At 43.2% G+C, this 19815-nt stretch overlaps 1 protein-coding gene across 1 annotated transcript; it reads left to right on the plus strand.

The window, feature by feature from the left end:
• The first annotated feature begins 9049 nt into the window (after nt 1-9049).
• On the plus strand, nt 9050-19612 carry MIS18A (MIS18 kinetochore protein A). Its single transcript, XM_025381012.1, has 5 exons — nt 9050-9524; nt 12968-13034; nt 17294-17416; nt 18020-18116; nt 18704-19612. The coding sequence occupies exons 1-5, from the start codon at nt 9194-9196 to the stop codon at nt 18782-18784; spliced, it is 699 nt and encodes a 232-aa protein (XP_025236797.1). The 5' UTR covers nt 9050-9193; the 3' UTR covers nt 18785-19612.
• The last annotated feature ends 203 nt before the right edge of the window (nt 19613-19815 follow it).

Genomic DNA, 19815 nt, shown 5'->3' on the forward strand with positions numbered 1-19815 from the left:
CCAGCCTGGCCAACCTGGTGAAACCCTGTCTCTACTAAAAATACAAAAATAAGCTGGGCATAGTGGCAGACACCTGTAATCCCAGCTACTCGGGAGGCTGAGGCAGGAGAATCACTTGAACCCAGGAGGCGGAGGTGGCAGGGAGCTGAGATCACGCCATTGCACTCCAGCCTGGGTGACAGAGCAAGACTGTTGTCAAAAAAAAAAAAAAAAAAGCTATGTAAAAGATAAAATTTTCAAGCTCCGTTACATCTGAAAATGTCAATTATACCTGGATCATGATTGGAATGGGTATATAACTCTAGTCTGAAAATCATCTGCCCACTGAACTTTGAGCTTTCTGGCTTCTGAAGTCAGGTTGCTGATGAGAAGTCTAATGTGATCTGATTCTTTCACCTTTTCCGTCTTCTCTGAAACTTTTAGAAATTTCTCTTAAGGTTGGGGTTCTGATAATTTACAATGTTAAGCCTTGGTGTGAGATTATTTCATTTCTTGTGCCATGAAATTAGTATGCTCTTCCAATGTGAAGATTCATCTTTTAGCTCTGCGCAATTGCATTCCCTCCTTTCCTTCCTTTCCCTCCCTCCCTCCCTCCCTCTCTTCCTTCCTTCCTCTCTCTCCCTTTCTTTTGTTTTCTTTTCTTTTCTTTTCTTTCTTTTTTGACAGGGCCTCACTCTCTCACCCAAGCTGGAGTGCAGTGACAATTGCTGGTTTTTTTGTTTTTTTTTTTTCACAGGACCTCACTCTGTTGCCCAGGCTGGAGTGCAGTGGTATGATCCCAGCTCACTGCCTGCAGCCTCTGCCTCCCAGGCTCAAGCGATTCTCCTGCCTCAGTCTCCGGAGTAGCTGAGATTACAGGCATGTGTCACCACTGCTCAGCTAATTTTTGTATTTTTAGTAGAGACTGGGTTTCACCATGTTGGCCAGGCTGGTCTTGAACTTTTGACCTCAAATGATCCACCCACCTCAGCCTCCCAAAGTGCTGGGATTACAGGCATGAGCCACTGTGCCCAGTCAATTGTATTATTTCTTTAATGATTTATTCTCTTTATTTTGTGTTCCCTGTATTTGAACCACCTATTAGTTGGATGTTGGGCCTCCTGGACCTATGCCTCTTGTCTTTTCTTTGGTCATTTACATTTCTTACTTATTTTATTTTCTGTGAATTCCTTTATCTTCCAATCCTTCAGCTATGGATATGACATTTCTTGAATCTCTCCAAGAATACTTGATTTGTAATCTTAAGCATCTCTGGTATTATTCCACATTCAGAAGTCACAAAATTCATGTTCTGATTAGTCTATGCTGGGTTTAGAAAATACCCTTTTAGTTAAAAGGGAGATTTATGTGTTTGGTATAGATGCTAAAACCCATTATTCCCTAATGGCTATAGCATAGCCCTGGTGATCAGTCTTAGCCATCTTCCTCCAGTTGTATTACAAAAAAAAAAAAAAAATGAACAGAACTACAGGGAAACAAGGGAGTGCTTAGAAAGAGAGTGAGGGGCTGATAGAATAATTTTACATTGAGAGGCTGGGTGCAGTGGCTCACACCTGTAATCCCAGCACTTTGGGAGATGGAAGCAGGTGGATTGCCTGAGGTCAGGAGTTTGAGACTAGTCTGGCCAACATGGTGAAACACCATATCTACTAAAAATACAAAAAAATTAGCCGGGCGTGGTTGCATGCACCTGTAATCCCAGTTACTTGGGAAGCTGAGGCAGGGGAATAGCTGGAACCAGGGAGGTGGAGGTTACGGTGAGCCAAGATCACGCCACTGCACTCCAGCCTGACAGCGAGAGTGAGATTCTGTCTCAAAACAAAAAAACCAAAAAAACAAAAAAAAAAAAAGAATTTTACATTGGAAACATATTCTTCTCCCACATGATATTGGAATTCCTCAGAGTTAGCCCCCTTGAAAGACGTATTTTGAAAACTACACGGGCCTATAGATATATGGTGTTACATTTCAACAGTTTGGTGTGACCACCGTACTTGGGGTCCAGAGACCCAGGTTCTGGACTGGAATCTGCATTCAGTCAGGATTCTTTTGGTAGTCACAGAAACCCAATTTTAAGTGGCTTAAACACCAGTGGGGTTTAATGGGACCATGCTGTGAGGTAGGGGCCGTGGAGCTGGATGGGGAGCAGTGGGGTATGGATGCTGCTAGGACTCCCGGGCTCTGCCTTGCATCTTGTCTCTTTCTGAGGGTCACGGTCACGCCAGGCTGTTCCACATGACTAGGGACATGGCTCATGACAGCTCTGGAGTCGTGATTCAAGAGGAAAGGATGAGCAGAGGACTCTCCTTTCAAGCTTTGGCATGAAAAGTCCCAGGACGGACACAGACTGGCTCTAGTTTGGGCACCTGCTCACCTTGAACCAGTTGCTGTGGCCAGGAAGGTGGCTGGTGGCTAAGACTGATCGCCAGGGCTAGAGTGTAGCCACCTCTGGGATAGGGTAGGAGTGAGTTAAGACCTTCAGGGTGGGAGCCCACCACAGTCATACTGCTGGAGTGGGGAGAGGAGGCGCAGTATTCCTGAGAGGGCAAGGGTACCTGACATCTATCAGCCCAGATGTCCGTAAGTCTCTGCCACTAACTAGATCCGTGACTCCTGAACCACTCCAGACCTTAGCTTTTCCACTTGTAGACTGAGACATGTGGATTATGATGTGTGGATTCTTTCCCAGCTGAAATATATTATGACTTTGCTGAAAATCATGTTCTTTTCCTTATTCTTTTTTAACTTGCATGAGAACCAAACATCTCTGTTAAAGACTAGCAAATCGTGATTCCACACACTAAATAGGAGAGGGAAACAGAACTATTTAAAGAACATCTTGCCTCTGAGGATTTTTAAGAAGGTGAAGTATATTCCTGTAGATATTGTTTCACTCCCAGAACAGAGCTAGAAATATCTATCCACACTTTTCCCACAATGCATTTTATCGCCCTAAGGAGGGCTCGGATGGTGGCAGAAGGTCCCTTGGGGGTGAATGTTCAGCATGGCATTCTCTTGGGAAGGCAGCTTTGGGTGCCATTTGGCCCATAGACATATTTCTACCAATAATTGGATCAGTCCAGGTGCGGTGGCTCATGCCTGTAATCCCGGCACTATGGAAGGCTGAGGTGGGGGGAATCACTTGAGTTGCAGACCAGCCTGGGCAACATAGCCAGACCCTGTCTCTACAAACAATACAAAAAATTAGCCAAGTGTGGTGACATGCACCTGTAATCCCAGCTATTCAGGAAGCTGAGGCACGAGAATCATTGGAACCTGGGAGGCAGAAGTTGCACTGAGCTGAGATCACACCACTGCTCTTCAGCCTGAGATCACACCACTGCACTCCAGCCTGGGTGACAGACTAAGACTGTCCCAAAAAAAAAAAAAAAAAAAAAAAGAAAAAGAAAAAAGAAGTGGATCAACTGGTCCTCAGATGCAGCTGCAGCCAACTCTTTACACACTAAAGGAGCCAGCTGACTGATTCCAGCGACCTGTCATCCCATCATATTAGTGTAAGGAAGGGAATGAAATTAAAATATAGACTGTGATTGCGTTCTGTAGCCATTTCTTTCTTTCTTTCTTTTTTTTTTTTTTTTTGATGGAGTTTCACTCTTTCACCCAGGCTGGAGTGCAGTGGTACAATCTTGGCTCACTGCAACCTCTGCCCTCCAGGTTCAAATGATTCTCCTGCCTCAGCCTCCTGAGTAGCTGGGACTACAGGCGGCCGCCATCAGAGCCGGCTAATTTTTGTATTTTTATTAGAGACAGAGTTTCGCCATGTTGGCCAGGCTGGTCTCTAACTCCTGACCTCAGGTAATCACCCTTGGCCTCCTAAAGTGCTGGGATTATAGGCATGAGCCACCATGCCTGGCCTGTAGCCATTAATTTCTGATTTTCCTCAATTGCCAGAGCACTCTTAAAAGGCCATAATTCTCCCAAATTATCAAGATCTCATTTGTTTCTTCTCTTTTTCCTTCTCTCTCCCAGTTATATTTTCTTGCTCTCTCTCTCCCCTCTAGTGCTAGCCATTGATATAAATTAGATGAGCATTTGTTTGTTATTTACACTAAAGCTTTTGAATCAAGCCAAAAATTAGGGTTGAATCAGGTAGTTCAAGTAACCCATATGTTGTGCAAGAAAAGACTGCAGGTTACAATAAAAATGGAATTCTCTTTCACATTTTGCCTTCCACTACGCCCTTAGACCTTCTTCGGTGATGACCACCTTCCCCGTGGCCCTGGATGAGCACAAGGGCAGTCTGTGTGTGGGATGCCTTCCCATTCACGCTCCACCCTGCTCTCAACCATGGTGAACTTGTATGGATTACATCAATATCCTCTGTGCCCTGTGGATTCTGGCTGGATGTGGGCAGTGGCGAGTTCCAGCAGGAAACAGAGGGACAGAAGAGAGTGAGGTCAGATAATTTAATCTCCTGCCTCCCTCCCTATGAGGTCACCCCAGCTGGTGGCTGTGACCCTGGATGGAAGGTGATCGTCTCAAGGTGGTCTGCTCTTCGCAACTCTCCTTCCTTCTGGTAACCTCGCCCAGCATCCCTCTAGGTCGTAGGAGAAGTGGTGTTGGCTTCAGAGCTGCTAACCTGGATTCCTGTACCATCCCTCATGGTTCTCTCCTACACACCTTTGCAAAGAAACCCATACTAGCAGAATTTTAGTGCATGCCCTCTGTGTTCTTCTAAGGCCCTCTTAGGGAATAGGCAATTCTGCAGGCACTTTCGTTGCAAACAGAATCTCAGTGAAGAAATGGTAGCATCAGTCCAAGATATTAGTCAACACAGCAATCTTCACTACAGGATAAGAACTGTTTTCCTTTTGCCCCAGGTAGGACATAGGCTGCCTCAGCCTTCCCTGCCTCAGGTGGGGAAGGGGCTGTGGCTGGCCCTGCTCTTTCCCACCTCACCTGTTCCCTGTGGTTTTCATTTCTGCCTAGCTTGAGATGGAGAAGGTGGGGGATAGGACAGTTTTCACTTTGATATGGTTTGGCTCTGTGTCCCCACCCAAATCTCATCTTGAATTGTAATCTCCATGTGTTGAGGAAGGGGCCTGGTGGGAGGAATTGGATCATGGGGGCAGTTCCCCCAGGCTGTTCTCATGACAGTGAGTTCTCATGAGATATGATAGTTCTAAAGTGTGGCATTTCCTCTTGACTTGCTCTCTCTCTCTTGCTGCCATGTAAGATGTGCTTTGCTTCCCCTTCGCCTTCTGCCATGATTGTAAGTTTCCTGAGGTCTCCCCAGCCATGCAGAACTGTGAGTCAATCAAATCTCTTTCCTTTATAAATTACCCTGTCTTAAGTAGTTCTTTATAGCAGCATGAGAACAGACCAATACACACTTGAACTTGTTCTAACTTTGTTTTGCACTCTTAGGTCAGGTCTAGTTAGAACTGACCCTCTCTCCTAGCCCCCTCGGGGACTCCCTGCACCTCCCAAATCCCAGGTGCATGCCCATGACCCACTGGGCAAGGCTCCAGGTGACATCCTGCCAGCAAAGTTCAGACCTGGCTGACAACCTACCTTGTTTGCCTTTGTTGTGCTATCAAAACACATGCAGCTTGCCGCTCCTGCAGGTCACCCTGTCCCCAAGTGCCTGGGAACCAACAGGTATGTGTCTCCTCAAAGTCTCTTGTCAGCCAAATTGATGCAAGAAGGCAGACACCCTCATCTTCTCTATTGGGGAGAGGCCCATCTCCAAAGACATCCTTCCAGTGACATCATCTTGGTCACCATTTTCTCCCTTCCTTTATATTCCCAAAGTGTGTGAGAGAGGTGTAAGAGAAGGAGGAAATCAGCTAGGCATGGTGGCCCATGCCTGTAATCCCAGCACTCTGGGAGGCCGAGGTGGGTTGATTACCTGAGGTCAGGAGTTCAAGACCAGCCTGGTCAACATGGTAGAACCCCGTCTCTACTAAAAATACAAAAATTAGCTGTGGTGGTGGGTGCCTGTAATCCCAGCTACTCGGGAGGCTAAGGTGGGAGAATCGCTTGAACCTGTGAGGGGGAGGTTGCAGTGAGCCAAGATCATGTCACTGCACTCTAGCGTAGGTGACAGAGCGAGACTGCAAAAACAAAACAAACAAACAAACAAACAAACAAAAACAAGAGGAAATCATCTCTCCTAAACCTATGCTGAAGATTCCTCCAGGAAGGAGGGCAATCTGTCTCACACACACTTTGGTATCTCATTTTTACCTCATCTTGGAGTCTTAGTGGAAACCTCAATTGTTACATACATTTTTGGTTGCTAGTAAAAACAAAACAATTGAAACTGGCTTCCACAGTAACTGGAACTGGTTGGCTCATACAACTGGAAGGATCTAGAGATTGGGTGCTGTTTCTCTGTGATTCCCTTACTCAGACTGGGAAAAACTGAACTTGACAAGGTCAAGTTTTTATTCTGAGCCAATCCCTATTGCCAGGGGAGCAGCATGGGTAGCCAGGGGTAGGTGCCATCCCTGCCCCAATCACTATGGAAGAGTCATGGTCATCCCTATTGATCGGGTTAAACCTATAGGGACTCATTCCTGGAACTGGTGGTGAGAGTGGTGGAGATGGACTCAACCTTATCCAAATCTCCTAGTTATATAACTAGGAGGTATGGTGAGAATGTAGTTTAGGAAGCAACTACAACCACGAAATATGAGGTCATCTTATTCAAGCATCTCATTTTGTCCTCCCTCCATAAATAGGATGATTTTGTGGTTAGCTGAGGTTTTTGTTTTTTTTATTTTTTTGAGACAGGATCTCATTCTGTCACCCAGGCTGGAGTGCAATGGCATGATCACAGCTTACTGCAGCCTCGACCTCCCAACCCCAACCCATCCTTCTGCCTTAGCCTCACAAGCAGCTGGGACTACAGGGGCGCACCACCATGCCTGACTAATTTTTAAATCTTTGTAGAGACAGGGTGTCTCTGTGTTGCCCAGCTTGGTCTCAAACCCCCGGGCTCAAGTGACTCTCTCGCCTCAGACTCCCAAAGTGCCGGGGTTACAGGCATGAGCCACCAAGGCTAGTCTTGTTTTTATATTCATAATATTAATACAAACACACTTGTGCCCATAGAGGAATTCATTTTGCATCAGCCAACTTCTCCATGAGGTGCAGGAGTCATCATGCTTACAAACCATATTTTGAAGGATCAGGAAAATGTTTCCATTTTTTAATCAGGAGAAATAAATGAACTTATAGGTCTAAAAATGTTTTATGATATCATTTTAATATAATTATCTTCATAGCAATGTGACTACAAAATGAAATTTTTGTTAACTGTTTTATGGAGGGAAAGTCACCATGCAGCTCGGCCTTGTATTCCTTCTTTCCTGGGGCACCCTATCATAGAATTTAAGTATTGACAATAGGAACCCAAAGCCTGAGACAAGATGATCCTTTGAATCCCAAAGTAACTAGCCACTTAATTAAAGAACTCATGTGGATTGTATCAATGTTGCACCAGATATATTATGCTTGAAAACAACAGTCCAGGAAGGTCAGGCTTGGCTCCACAACAGCAGAAGGGGCAAAGTATGGTGATGCATGCCTGTAGTTCCAGCTACTTGGGAGGCTGAGGCAGGAGGATCGCTTGAGGCCAGGAGTTCGAGACCAGCCTGGGCAACATACTGAAACATCACCTCTGAAAAAATAAAGGAAAAAAAGCAGAAGGAAGGAAGGGAATTCTATGGGTGGGAAAAACAAAAAACAAAACAAAACAAAAAAAAGAAGCCTAAATTATCTAAAGCATTTTCTTCCAGTAAGAAGCTCATTAACATGAGCATGGTGTGCTAGGGTTTACAAAGTATCTTCATGAATATTAGAAAACTTGATCCTTATGAACAACTTGGTGTAGTACTGAAGAAACAGACTCCATTTACTCCAGGAAGAATCAGACTCAGGGAAGGCAAACAGCCTTTTCCACAGTTCCCTACACTGTTACTACCTTGTGGAGGGAGGGGTAAGTTAACCAGGACCACTGACTCCAAAGCTTTTGCTTTTTGCTAGTGGCTGTAAGTACTAAAATTGGAAGTACATTTACGTAAATAGTTTATGCAACCAAGCAAAGTAGGCAGTGACTTGGGGGACACCCAGCGCGTAGTGGGAACAGAGGTAGGTCCTTGCAGGTAGCTTTCTTCCCAGGTATGCCACCAGGCTGTCTCCGGTGCATGAAGCTGGCTGGTTCCCCGTCAGCTTTCCCTGCTGACCTATGGGTGTTTTAGGCAGAGGCTGGCTTTCTGGGGCAGCTGGGGAAATCTGTCCTTATCATCAAGAAGGGATGCTTCTTCCTTGCAAGGACGAATTATTCCTTGATCCAAGCAGCAGGCACACTTCCAAGCTTTCCAGGGGCATTGCTGCTTCCTCAACTTTTTCCTTGCAGTGACAGCCTGAGTGATCCGGGGCCCTTCCCAGGGTCTCATTCCAGGAATAGCAATGCGCAAAAGGACCCTGTGACGAGGGACTCCCCTATCCCCTTCCTTCTCCACTTCATGGAAAGGAGGCCCCCAGGAGCAGACAAAATAGAGCAGTGTTCACCAAAAGTGGAGTTGCTTATATGCAACTATAATTAGTCCATTTACAAAAAAGAAGAAAAAGAGTGGTGGTCTGGCACAGTGGCTCACGCTTGTGATCCTGGCATTTTGGGAGGTCGAGGCGGGAAGATCGCTTAAGGCTAGGAGTTCGAGACTGGCAACATAGAAAGACTCCTCCCCATGCCCCCAAAAAGGTTGGGCTGCCAATACTGACAGCGTGGGCAAGCCTAGGAGCTTGTTAGAAATGCAGATTCTCGGGCTAACCTGCTACCTGCTGAACCAGAGTCTGTGAAGATGGAGCCTGGCGATCTGTTTAAGAAGCTCGCCAGGTGGTTCTTAGACACTCAGGCTTGCAGCCCGTAACTTTCTCAGTGACGCTGCCCCTCCCACGGAAAGGGGTGAATAATCCTTAGGAAGACAAGCAAACAGGTCTGCAGCGTCAATTTCTTCAGGCTGGAAAACCTGACGCAGGCGCAGTGACTAACACGCCAGGCCCAGGGCGCACGGCGCGCATGCGCACTAGAAGCCGCCCGCCGTCCGGCCCCTTCAAGCGTTTGCCCCTTCTCGGCCTCCGCCAACGCGCCCCGCCCCGCGCATGTGCAGCCGCGGTTTTTTTTTTTCCCTTGGCGCTCTGGGGCGCGGGCGATTTGTAGGTAATGGCGGGCGTTCGGGCCCTGAGGTGTAGCAGAGGATGCGCTGGCGGCTGTGAGTGCGGCGACAAGGGCAAGGGCAGCGACTCCTCGCTGTTGGGCAAGAGACTCTCCGAAGACTCGAGCCGCCACCAGCTGCTGCAGAAGTGGGCGAGCATGTGGAGCTCCATGAGCGAAGAAGCGTCGGTGGCCGACACGGAGAAGGCGCGGCTCGAGGAGGCGGGGGCTGCGGAGGAGAGGCCGCTGGTGTTCCTGTGCTGCGGCTGCCGGCGGCCGCTGGGCGACTCGCTGAGCTGGGTGGCCAGCCAGGAGGACACCAACTGCATCCTGCTGCGCTGTCAGTTGGGTCGAGCAGGGCATGGGGGCGTGGGGTCGCCTTCCAGGTGTGCCGCGCCGGGGCGGCCCCGGAGGGGGCGGGGGCTCCTTGGCGCTGTCCAGGGACTTTAAGAGCAAAAAGTCTGAGAGAGTGAGCTGTCGCAGGAAAAGGGGAGGAGGGTCACCCCTCCACCTTGGTTCTCGGGCGACTGGTTCTGTTCTGGGGTCCCCGATCCCAGAAGAGCAGCGGTTGAGTCAGCATCATCGTGAGCATTACTCAGAAGCAAAGGGCAACAAAGAGTAACACTTTTAAAGACCCTAAAAAAAGAGAAACAAATGGTCAAGTAGACTGTAAGCACTTGAGGTGCAGCCAGTACTCTTACTCCCCACAGAAATTAGCGGGCTGTGTGCATCAGCGGATACCTCTACAGTCTCCAGTGATAGGGCTGCAGAGCTGACGGAACACAGTGCTATGGGGAAGAAAGGGAAGGAGGTTTGCCATAAAAGCACCACCAACCTCATCAAAATTGGCGAGGAAGGAGGACGTAGCAAAAGAGTTCAGAAGAAGGCAGGAATTCGTTTCTAATCCTGGTCCTAGCAGTTACCTCTGTTTTTCCACTGTTTCCTCATTTTGCTATTTTTAAAGTATTTGGGGATAAAGTGGTGCACATATTTTTTCTGAATTGATGTAAAAATGGCTGTTGTTTTGAATTGTGGTTTTTCAAGATGAGGTTTTTCCTCTCTTTGAATACTGTAAATGTTTCCATGGCAGAAATTCATCACCGGCTTATCGACGTTTCTGGAACGTTTTCCTTCGTGTAATACTGGGAATAAAGGAGCACACCAGTGTCCCCTAGTTAACTGAAAGTTGAGATAAACTCTTTGCACCTCTTAAAATCAGACTAGGCCAAGCGTGGTGGCTCAGACCTGTAATCCCAGCACTTTGGGAGGCTGAAATGGGCGGATCACGAGGTCAGGAGATCGAGACCGTCCTGGCCAACATGTGAAACCCCGTCTCTACTGAAAATACAACAATTCCAGACCACCCTCGCCAAAGCCAAATATTAGCCGGGTATGGTGGTGTGCGCTCGTAATCCCAGCTACTCCGAAGGCTGAGGCAGGAGAATCGCTTGAATCGGGGAGGAGAAGGCACTCCAGCCTGGCACTCCAGCCTGGCAACAGAGCTAGACTCCATCTCAAAAAAAAAAAAAAAGAAAAGAAAAAACAGGCAGATTTTTGATACAGTAGGAAAAGCTCTTTGTTTGAATGAGTGTACCTTGTTTACATCTTTTTAAGAAATAACATGTTTGGTGTTACATCTTTCATTTTATTTGTACTTTGTTTCGATAGTATCTTTTACCATGTGGCCTCTTTTCTTTGTTTTGCTTTACTTATAGAAAGGCTATTATTTTTGTTAATTTTTATATTAATAGTTTTTAAATTTAAACCATAGTTTTAAAATAGTAAACATAGTTTAAAGAACTATACACTTTTTGATTTATCAGATTTAGATAATAGGATTTAACATCTCCCCGCTCCCCCCCCCCCGTAAAGACAAACATGAATTCGGATTCATTTCCATTCCTTCCTTACCCAGTTTGAATTAGTTTAATTATTTTCATTTTGTTAAGGTTTATACATTTACATTCTGTTGTAGCCATAACACAGCCTTACTATGATTTTTTAAAATAGGGTTAATTATTTAATGGGTTATTTTTTTAATAGGGTTATAGTGGGTTAACAGCCCTCTGTTGCCCAGGCTAGAGTACAGTGCCACAATCATAGCTCACTGTAACCTTGAACGCCTACTCAAACTATCCTCCCAGCTCAGCTTCCCAAGTAGCTTGGGACAACAGACACACACTAACACCTGGCTAATTTTTAAATTTTTTGTAGAGACAGAGTCTTAATATGTTGCTCAGGCTGATCTCAAACTCCTGGCCCCAAGCAATCCCCTGCTTCGGCCTCCTAAAGTGCTGGGATTACAGTGAGTTACAGCACCCGATCCTATAATGTTTATATAATTTTTTTTCCCAACTCCAGTACTCATTAACATAAGAACGCTTCTTAATAGCTTTCTCATTCTTGAGTTGTTTGATTAATCTTTAGTGCTCCCCACGTCCACATCTCCAAGAAAATTTCAAGTTTATGTGCTTGAAAATATTTTCCTGTTTTTGTACGTGAATGCTAGCTTGGCTGCAGGTACAGTTCTTGGTCATGCTCTTTGCTTTTGATAGGTGCTGAGCAGCTGGTGCAAAATCCTTGAGACTAGAGTATGGTCAAAGAGAATAAAGATAAGATTTAGGGAGGAAGGAAGAGACCAGAAACTGCAAGGCGTTGTAGTCTGTTCTAAAGAGTAGTAATCTGTTCTAGTAAGTACATTATTCTGCTAGCTTAGGCCGGAGAGTAATATGACCCTGCATTTTCTTTGGAGAAAGCATCGAAGGAGGAACAAGTATGGAAGTGGGGAGGTCAGTGAAGAGCCAGGGCAGTAGTCCAGGCAAGAGGTAGTGCTGGTCGTTTGGGGGCTGGAGTGAGGTTTGTGACGTAGAATTGATGGAATGGATCAGTGGAGTAGATGTGGGGGACCAAGATGAGGAGATGAAGAATCAAGGATGACACCCTGGTTTCTGATTTCAGCAAGCAGGTGGATGGAGTTTACAGAGTTAAGGTAGACTGTAGGAGGCCATGAAATCAAGAGTCTGTTTTGGCCATTTTAGGTCTGATGTACCTTCTTCATTTCTCTTCACCCTCTACCCTGTCCTTTAGTGTGTCCCAGACCTGGATTCTTTGGGATTGTTTGCTGCTGCCTCTCGAGTCCAGCAGTGACCTCTGTCCAAGTCATTATTCAAGTAAAAGATGTGTGGCTGGGATCTTGAGGACCCTCTCAGTTACTTTTAGAGAAATGGGCCCTGTGTTTGAAATCCGGAGATATATGTGTTGGCTGTTTGCATCTTCCTAGTTTTGAAACCCAGTTTCACTAACTGGCAGATAGTTCTTTGCAGTCTGTGATTTGAGATTCTAATGGTTCCAAGTTTACTGTGGAATGAATTTTTCCCTCTAATTTTAGCCATTCTATTAATGTTAGTGGTTTTCAGGGAAAGGGAGGAAATAACCTTTTAAAATTTTTCTTAAATTTTTATTTAAACATTTTTTTGAAGATGGAGTCTTGTTATGTTGTCCAGGCTCACCTCGAACTCCTGGCCCCAAGCCATCCTCTCACCTTGGCCTCCCAAAGTGTTGGGATGACAGGTGTGAGCCACTGCGCCTGGTTGGAAATAACTCTTATTCTGCCATCTTTTCCCAGAAGACCCCAGTACATTTCGTTTCGAACCACTGTTGTGTGTGTTTGACTTTGGGCTTATTTTTTGTCCTTCAGGTTCTAAAAAGTTGGATTAGAAATTGTCTGCATATATGTTGTAATGAACCACATTAATAAATTATTGTTACTTTCTCTGTTTCTAGGTGTTTCCTGTAATGTTTCTGTGGATAAGGAACAGAAGTTATCCAAACGTGAAAAGGAAAATGGTTGGTGAGTAAAACTGTATATGAATATGTTAGAGAATTTTTTTTTTTAATAAAAATCTTTAAAAGGTCATTACTAGTAGTAAGATTACTTGGGATAAAACTTTCCATGATAGTAAAAAATCAGTCATTTGCATATATCTGTTCTCTTTTTGCTTTTTCTATATCCTGTTTTAGAAAGTATATCAGTTCTTGAGTGGTTGTGGTCACCTTTAAATATTGAAAAGTTAGAGTTTCCAGATTTCTAAAAGCATATTCTGACACTCCCTTTTTGGATCTTTGGGCGTGGTGCTGAAGAAAATCGAAAATAAAAGTAGAAAAAGAAGGTTGGGCGCGGTGGCTTACGCCTGTAATCCCAGCACTTTGGGAGGCCAAGGTGGGCAGATCACTGGGAGTCAGGAGTTTGAGACCAGCCTGGCCAACATGGCAAAACCCCATCTCTACTAAAAATACAAAAATTGGCCGGGTTTGGTGGCAGATGCCTGTAATCCCAGCTACTCAGGATGCTGAGACAGGAGAATCACTTGAACCAGGGAGGCAGAGGTTGCAGTGAGCCAAGATCACCACTGCACTCTAGTCTGGGCAACAGATCAAGACTCAGTCTTGCAAAAAAAAAAAAAAAAAAGAAAATAGCCATATTATAAAATCTCAATGTTAAAGAGTGCCTTAGGCTAATGCTGCCCACCTTTCTTGTGTTATGGCACACATAAAATGCTGCTGTCACATATACAGCCTATTGGGGTAAACAGATAAGGCCGTTTGTGGCAAGAGCAAATAACACAGGAGCCCCAGCAATCTGAGGCCCTGTGTGGCCACTTTAAGGGTTGAGGGGACAAATGTCTTGCCATACCTGCCACCCATGTGCCATAGTGACACCTGAGCAAACTGAGTGGGAAGTGCTGCCCTATGTAATTGTTGCTCCAAATGTAAACTGTATCTTATACTTGCATATGAAATAACTTTAGGTGGTACACAGTTAAACAAAAATTAATTATATATATATTTTATGTATATTATAAATCCTGGCTTTTCATTTTTAGTGATGCTAGAGTATCCTATCAAATAAAGTATATTTCAATTAAAAAAAGTTAACTCTGTGCACTTACGACCAAATACCTCCTGATTACCCCACCTCCTAATACCATCACATTAGGAGCTACCATTTCAACTGATACGTTTGGTGGGGGACAGAAACATTCAATACTTGTTACTCCTAAAACCCTTTTAATTTCTTGAGCGATGGGGTGATAAGGGTATCTTTTGTTACCATGTTTGGTCTTAGTCACCAGTTCTGACAGAAGAGCATCTAAGATGCTTGGAATCTCTGGAGTGATGATGATGTCGTTTTGAATCCTAATGAGATTACTGTGGCTGGGGGGCTTCTAGGTAGCTTAAGGATTGGGGGCCAGAAGGACCAAGGCATGATTAGAGGGTTGGAAGTTTCGGCTCTACCCCAACCTCTTCTCCCACCTCCGTGGAGGGGAGAGGGGCTAGAGATTATCAGCAATGATTTAATTGATCATGCCTGTGTTATAAGACCTCCAAAAACCCCACAGGTTTTAGAGAATCTCCAGGTTGGTGAATATGAGATGCCGGGTGTACCTAGAAAGGTCTTGGAAGCTCTGTGTCCTCTTTCTGTAACCTTTGCCCTATATATCTCTTCCATAAAAAGTAAAAAAAAAAAAAAAGTTTCTCCATTTAAGATACATTAGTAACAGTACAGATAGTTTGTGAATGTGACAAAAATTGTGGTGCTGGCATGCAGGCCATAAAAATGTGGAAAACCCAGGCTCAGATCATTTCTCATTTTGTAGTTGAAGAAAGTTAGGCCCAGGGAAGCTAGAACTTTGCTAAGGTCACGGGACGAATTAGCAGTAAGAGCTAGGACTGTGCTTGTTATCCTTCCTTACTGCCTTTGAAGTGCTTTTTCTTCCCCACTTCCTAGCTCTAGCCATTTTGATGTCACCATCATTTTTGTTCTATTTGTGTACTACCTACCAACTGTGCTATTACATACTAAATTTTTTAAATTAAATCAACTCAAAATTTTTATTTAAATTTATCTTAAAAGGATTCTTTTTACTATCATAAATATATACTTGCCATAACTAGAAAGTAACTCTGGAGAGAATTACAGTGAAAACAATTGTTGTTAGTTCTAGCTGAGATATTGTTGCCTGGCTCGTTCTCTGCCTGAGGTCTGTTCTCTTACTATTAAAAGATTTGCAACTATGAGACAAGTGTCAAAGACAGTCTAGCACCAAACAGAGACTTTCTTCTTTTTTCTAATCAGGATTGATAGAGAATTCACTCTCTTTGATCCAGAGTTATTAATACTGTTTGTTCGTATCACCTAAACCCATCGATTAGACTGCCTTCAGTTGTCTTGGACTTCACTAGGGAATTTTTTGATAGGCCCATCCTGTGAAATACCTGCCTGAGCCATTCTGCTGATGGTCAGCAAGAGCACTGAGGGCTTTAGAAATATGTTGTGAAGGTAGCAGTGCTGTTTTCTCTCTTAAGTTTGACTTTGTCCTTTGTTGAGGATCTTACAATCGGATTATTCCTTGTCTAACATTACCTTACGATTGTTGGCACTGCCTTCTCAATGTTAGTGTTCGATGACAAGGGTGAATTCTGGCCAAATTCTTGCCAACTGTGAAAGCAGAAAGATGCTGCCTTAATAGTAGCTACCATCTATCTCTTCATTGTTCCACAAGATAATTCTAGAAGTGTGAATGGGTTTTTCCTATTTTTGGTGGTGTTTAGGTTGATTTTGATAACTCAGGATAAAACAGTCTTATTCATGGCTCAGTGTGTTTGGGGAGTTCAAGCCTCTGGTTTCTCTGAGTGTCCTTTCTTGGCTGATGACATTAGATACTAGTTTGCAATCTTGGTAATGGTGTGAGGCGGTCTCATAATGGTAATGAGGTTTGATATATAGCATGGAGGTTTGCCTGTTCACTGTGAGTAATTTAAGTGGGATTTACTAACATACTTTTATATTTCTTATATAAAAACGTATACAAGCTGGCTGGGTATGGTGGTTCCTGCCAGTAATCTCAGCACTTTGGGAGGCTAAGGTGGAAGACTGCTTGAGGCTAGGAGTTCAAGACCAGCCTGGGCAACATAGTGAGATTGTTTCTACTATAAAACTAAAAAAAGTGTAGAAACTTATAAAAGCCCGTAGACACTTAATATGTAATCAGTGGCATATTATCCAGCTAATCACATCATCAGTGAGAATTCATGACTTAATCAGGTGGTCATCCATTTTGTTCTTTGATCCATATGTTGCTGTAATAATTAACAGTGTCTCAGTATCTGTAAGTAAACAATGATGTAGTCTGTAATCTGTGAGTCTTGGGTAGCTCCCTTTTGCTTGATAGCAGGAATAGATATTTTGTGATTACAAGTATTTCATGTACTGAGTAGGAGATAATACTTTTGCAATAATAATCGATTGTGGTGTATGTTTTACTACTGTGATCACTACTGGATTGAAATCTCCAGTCATCACTTTGCTGTGTGTTGGAGTGGCAATTTTAGTGTATTTATAGAATGGTAAATTTGGATGGTCAGTTCAACAAGGCGTTTGAGAGACACTGGATTCTAAGCCGGGTTTTAAGGAGACATGAGTAGGCTTTAGGGGAGGGTATATTCAAGTGTGTGGAACCTGAGTTGAGAGGTAACTAGAATGAAGGAACAATTGCATGGGTTGTCATCTAACTTTGGAGAGTCTTTTTTTTTTTTTTTTTTTTAATTAAGACAAACAGTATTACCTTCCACTAGAGCAGAGTTTGGTAAACTATGGCCCATGGGGAGGGCACTCATTTGTGAATACGGGTTTATGGGAACACAGATTATTCAGTTAGTATTGTCTATAGGTGCTTTGTTTTACCATGACAGAGGTGAGTAGTGACAGACACCATATGGCTGGCAAGCCTAAAATATTTATTCTCCACTTTGTTACATTAGTACCAGATTGAGGAATTTATATTCTAGAAAAACACCACCTCGATATCCTCTCTTGTCACTTTTTTGTATGTCCCTTGTTATTTGATACTTAAGGCATTGTGACTTGGAGATGACTGTCTTTACATTTTTATTGTAAATATATTACTATCATTTTTTCCTATCCTTTATGTATGACCTAGTGTGGTCAGAATAGCATACTTTAGAAGCTGAAGTGTTTATGGATTTTAACAATGAGATTAGAATGAGTTGCTACTTCGTTTCCTAAAGCAAGGCATTTCTTTATTGCAGCATCCTGGAGACTTTGTATTGTGCGGGGTGCTCGCTCAATCTTGGCTACGTGTACAGATGCACGCCCAAGAATCTTGATTACAAGAGAGACTTGTTTTGCCTCAGTGTTGAAGCCATTGAAAGGTAAGTTTGATATATAAATGTTTACCTCACAACTGGTGTTTCAGAAAGTTAAGTTCGCAGAGAAATTGGCATGGAAGTGTCCGAACTAAATCAATACTGTTTGGTTAAATACATTTTCAAGTAATGATTTCTAACAAGCTTTTTGCTTTGACCTGCTTCTTTATTTGGTATTGGAAAAGTCAGACACTCTAAATTGTAGGAGAAAACACTGTGAGAAATTTTTTTGGAATAAAAGTATATTCAGTTGTTTTTAAAAATTGAATGTAGTTTAGTAGGATTTTGCCCACCGCCCCTAGCTTTTTATTTTTATTTCTTTTAAAACTTACTTTTTAAGATATGGGGTCTCACTCTGTCACCCAGGCTGGAGTGCAATGCTGTGGTCATAGCTTTCTGCGTCCTTGAACTCCTGGGCTCCAGCAATCCTCCTGCGTCAGCCTCCCAGGCAGCTAAGACAACAGGCGTATTGCCTGGGGTCTTGTGTTGCCCAGGCTGGTTTCAAACTCCTAGCCTCAGTTGATCCTTCTGTCTCAGCCTCCTGAATAGCTGGGAACAAGTGCATGCCACCACACCAGGCTTGTATTTTAACCTTGTACCGTACGTCAGTTATGTTTTAGGGTCCTCTGAAAAGCAAATTGTGTCAGAAGATAAAGAGCTTTTTAATCTTGAAAGCAGAGTTGAAATAGAAAAGTCTCTAACACAGGTAATTTTATTCTGTACGTTTTATATCTCTGTATGAACAATTTGTCAGTGAAGAAGTGCTTCCCCACAAACGATAATTCTCATAACGTCATCTGTCTTGATCGCAGGAAGAGTGTGCCTGTTTCATTTCAGGTGTTAGTAAAGTTGATTTTTGGGGAACTCAAATGAAGCTAAAGCTTAATCAACAAAATACTAAGGAAGACATTTCATGACAAAATCAAAACTATGTATTCTAATTTTGCTAAGCTAGAAATACATCTTTGATTCAAATCAGTATTTTGTTTGCTTCAATTCTTGTGGTATAAATAGCCTTGTTGTTGGATGTTAACATTTTGTCATGGCCAGATAGGTGAGATGGTGATGATTGTATAAAAGAGATGCAGATTGTAGGTTGAGAACTACTGTTGATAGAATTATGCTTTATTTTAAAAAATTTATGCCTGCAAATAGTTTTGGTAAACACTGAATATCTACCATGTAATGTATGACATATCCAAAATTGCATTAAGTGTATATCTTAATTATTTTTAACCATGTATAATTTTAAATGATATGTGTGTTTAATTTTTTATTTTTTCAATTCAATAGATGGAAGATGTCTTGAAAGCATTACAAATGAAGCTGTGGGAGGCTGAATCAAAATTGTCCTTTGCCACTTGTAAAAGCTGAACTCTAGTCTGTGTCCTCCATTCTGCCCCCGCCCTTCCTCCCCTTATCTGTTAAATGAAGCAACTAGTGAGACGTCGTCTCTACAAAAAAAAAAAAAAAAAAAAAAATTAGCCAGGCATGCGAAACACTGAGGTGGGAGGATCACTTGAGCTTGGGAGGTCGAGGCTGCAGTGAGCCTTGATCATGCCATTACTGCATTCCAGCCTGGGTGACAGACTGAGACCTTGTCTCCCCCCACCGCAAAAAAAAAGACCCCAAAATTGTGGAATTACTTTGAGCTATATTTTATGGTAAAAAAGTGATTGTTTCTCAAAATCCCATTTTAAAGCCGTTTTATGGTACTTGTTGGAATTGGGACTTAGGAGTTTTGATTTTGATAGGAAACTGGGATAATTTTCGGAACTTTTTTTCCTCTGTATCACATTTATTTACTATTTTTAAAAACTTTATTTGACCTTTAACACTTGGGATAATATTTATTATAAATGATAAGAAAAATCTTAGAGGTTTTTCTACCCACAGTGTCATGGAATTTTCTCTGAAAACTAATGCTTAAAGTTTCCTAGAGAAATTGGTCAGAATGATCTGTCAGAACCGTTTGAAAACTTCTTCAAGAGCAGTCGCATATATAGTAGGATTTTACATTTTCCTGCTGTGTACTACTATATGCTTAAAAAACCTGGAGGAATACTTACCAAAGAGGAGTAGCCATCTCTGAGGGTGAGATTCTGGGGGAGTTTTTGGTTTTTCTGTTTTCTGTCATGTAAAACTTCTGTAGTATGTATTTTTATAATTGAAGAGAATAAAGGTTAAAACAAAGTTCTTTAAGATTGATTTTTACCAACTGAATTATATTTAATTGAGATCAGAAATCCTCGTGCTGTGAAAGCCACACATTAGCGTGGCAGTGTGGAAGGCCTGCTCAGGAATATAAAGGTAACCCCACATTTCCCCATACCCCTTTGTTTCTGAGTGCGAGTGAGGTCACAAAACAGTACCCAGTGGTATGAGTAACTCACTCAGCTTGTGCT

Source organism: Theropithecus gelada, chromosome 3, assembly GCF_003255815.1.
Source record: "Theropithecus gelada isolate Dixy chromosome 3, Tgel_1.0, whole genome shotgun sequence".
In the NCBI taxonomy this organism is placed as follows: Eukaryota; Metazoa; Chordata; class Mammalia; order Primates; family Cercopithecidae; genus Theropithecus; species Theropithecus gelada.

What these genes read in the sequence shown, in the direction of transcription:
- MIS18A (XM_025381012.1), top strand. Translation starts at nt 9,194, where the DNA reads ATGGCGGGCGTTCGGGCCCTGAGGTGTAGCAGAGGATGCGCTGGCGGC. An exon ending in CGTGAAAAGGAAAATGGTTG is followed by an intron (nt 13,035 to 17,293) that starts GTGAGTAAAACT and finishes TCTTTATTGCAG; the next exon opens with CATCCTGGAGACTTTGTATT. An exon ending in TAGAAAAGTCTCTAACACAG is followed by an intron (nt 18,117 to 18,703) that starts GTAATTTTATTC and finishes TCAATTCAATAG; the next exon opens with ATGGAAGATGTCTTGAAAGC.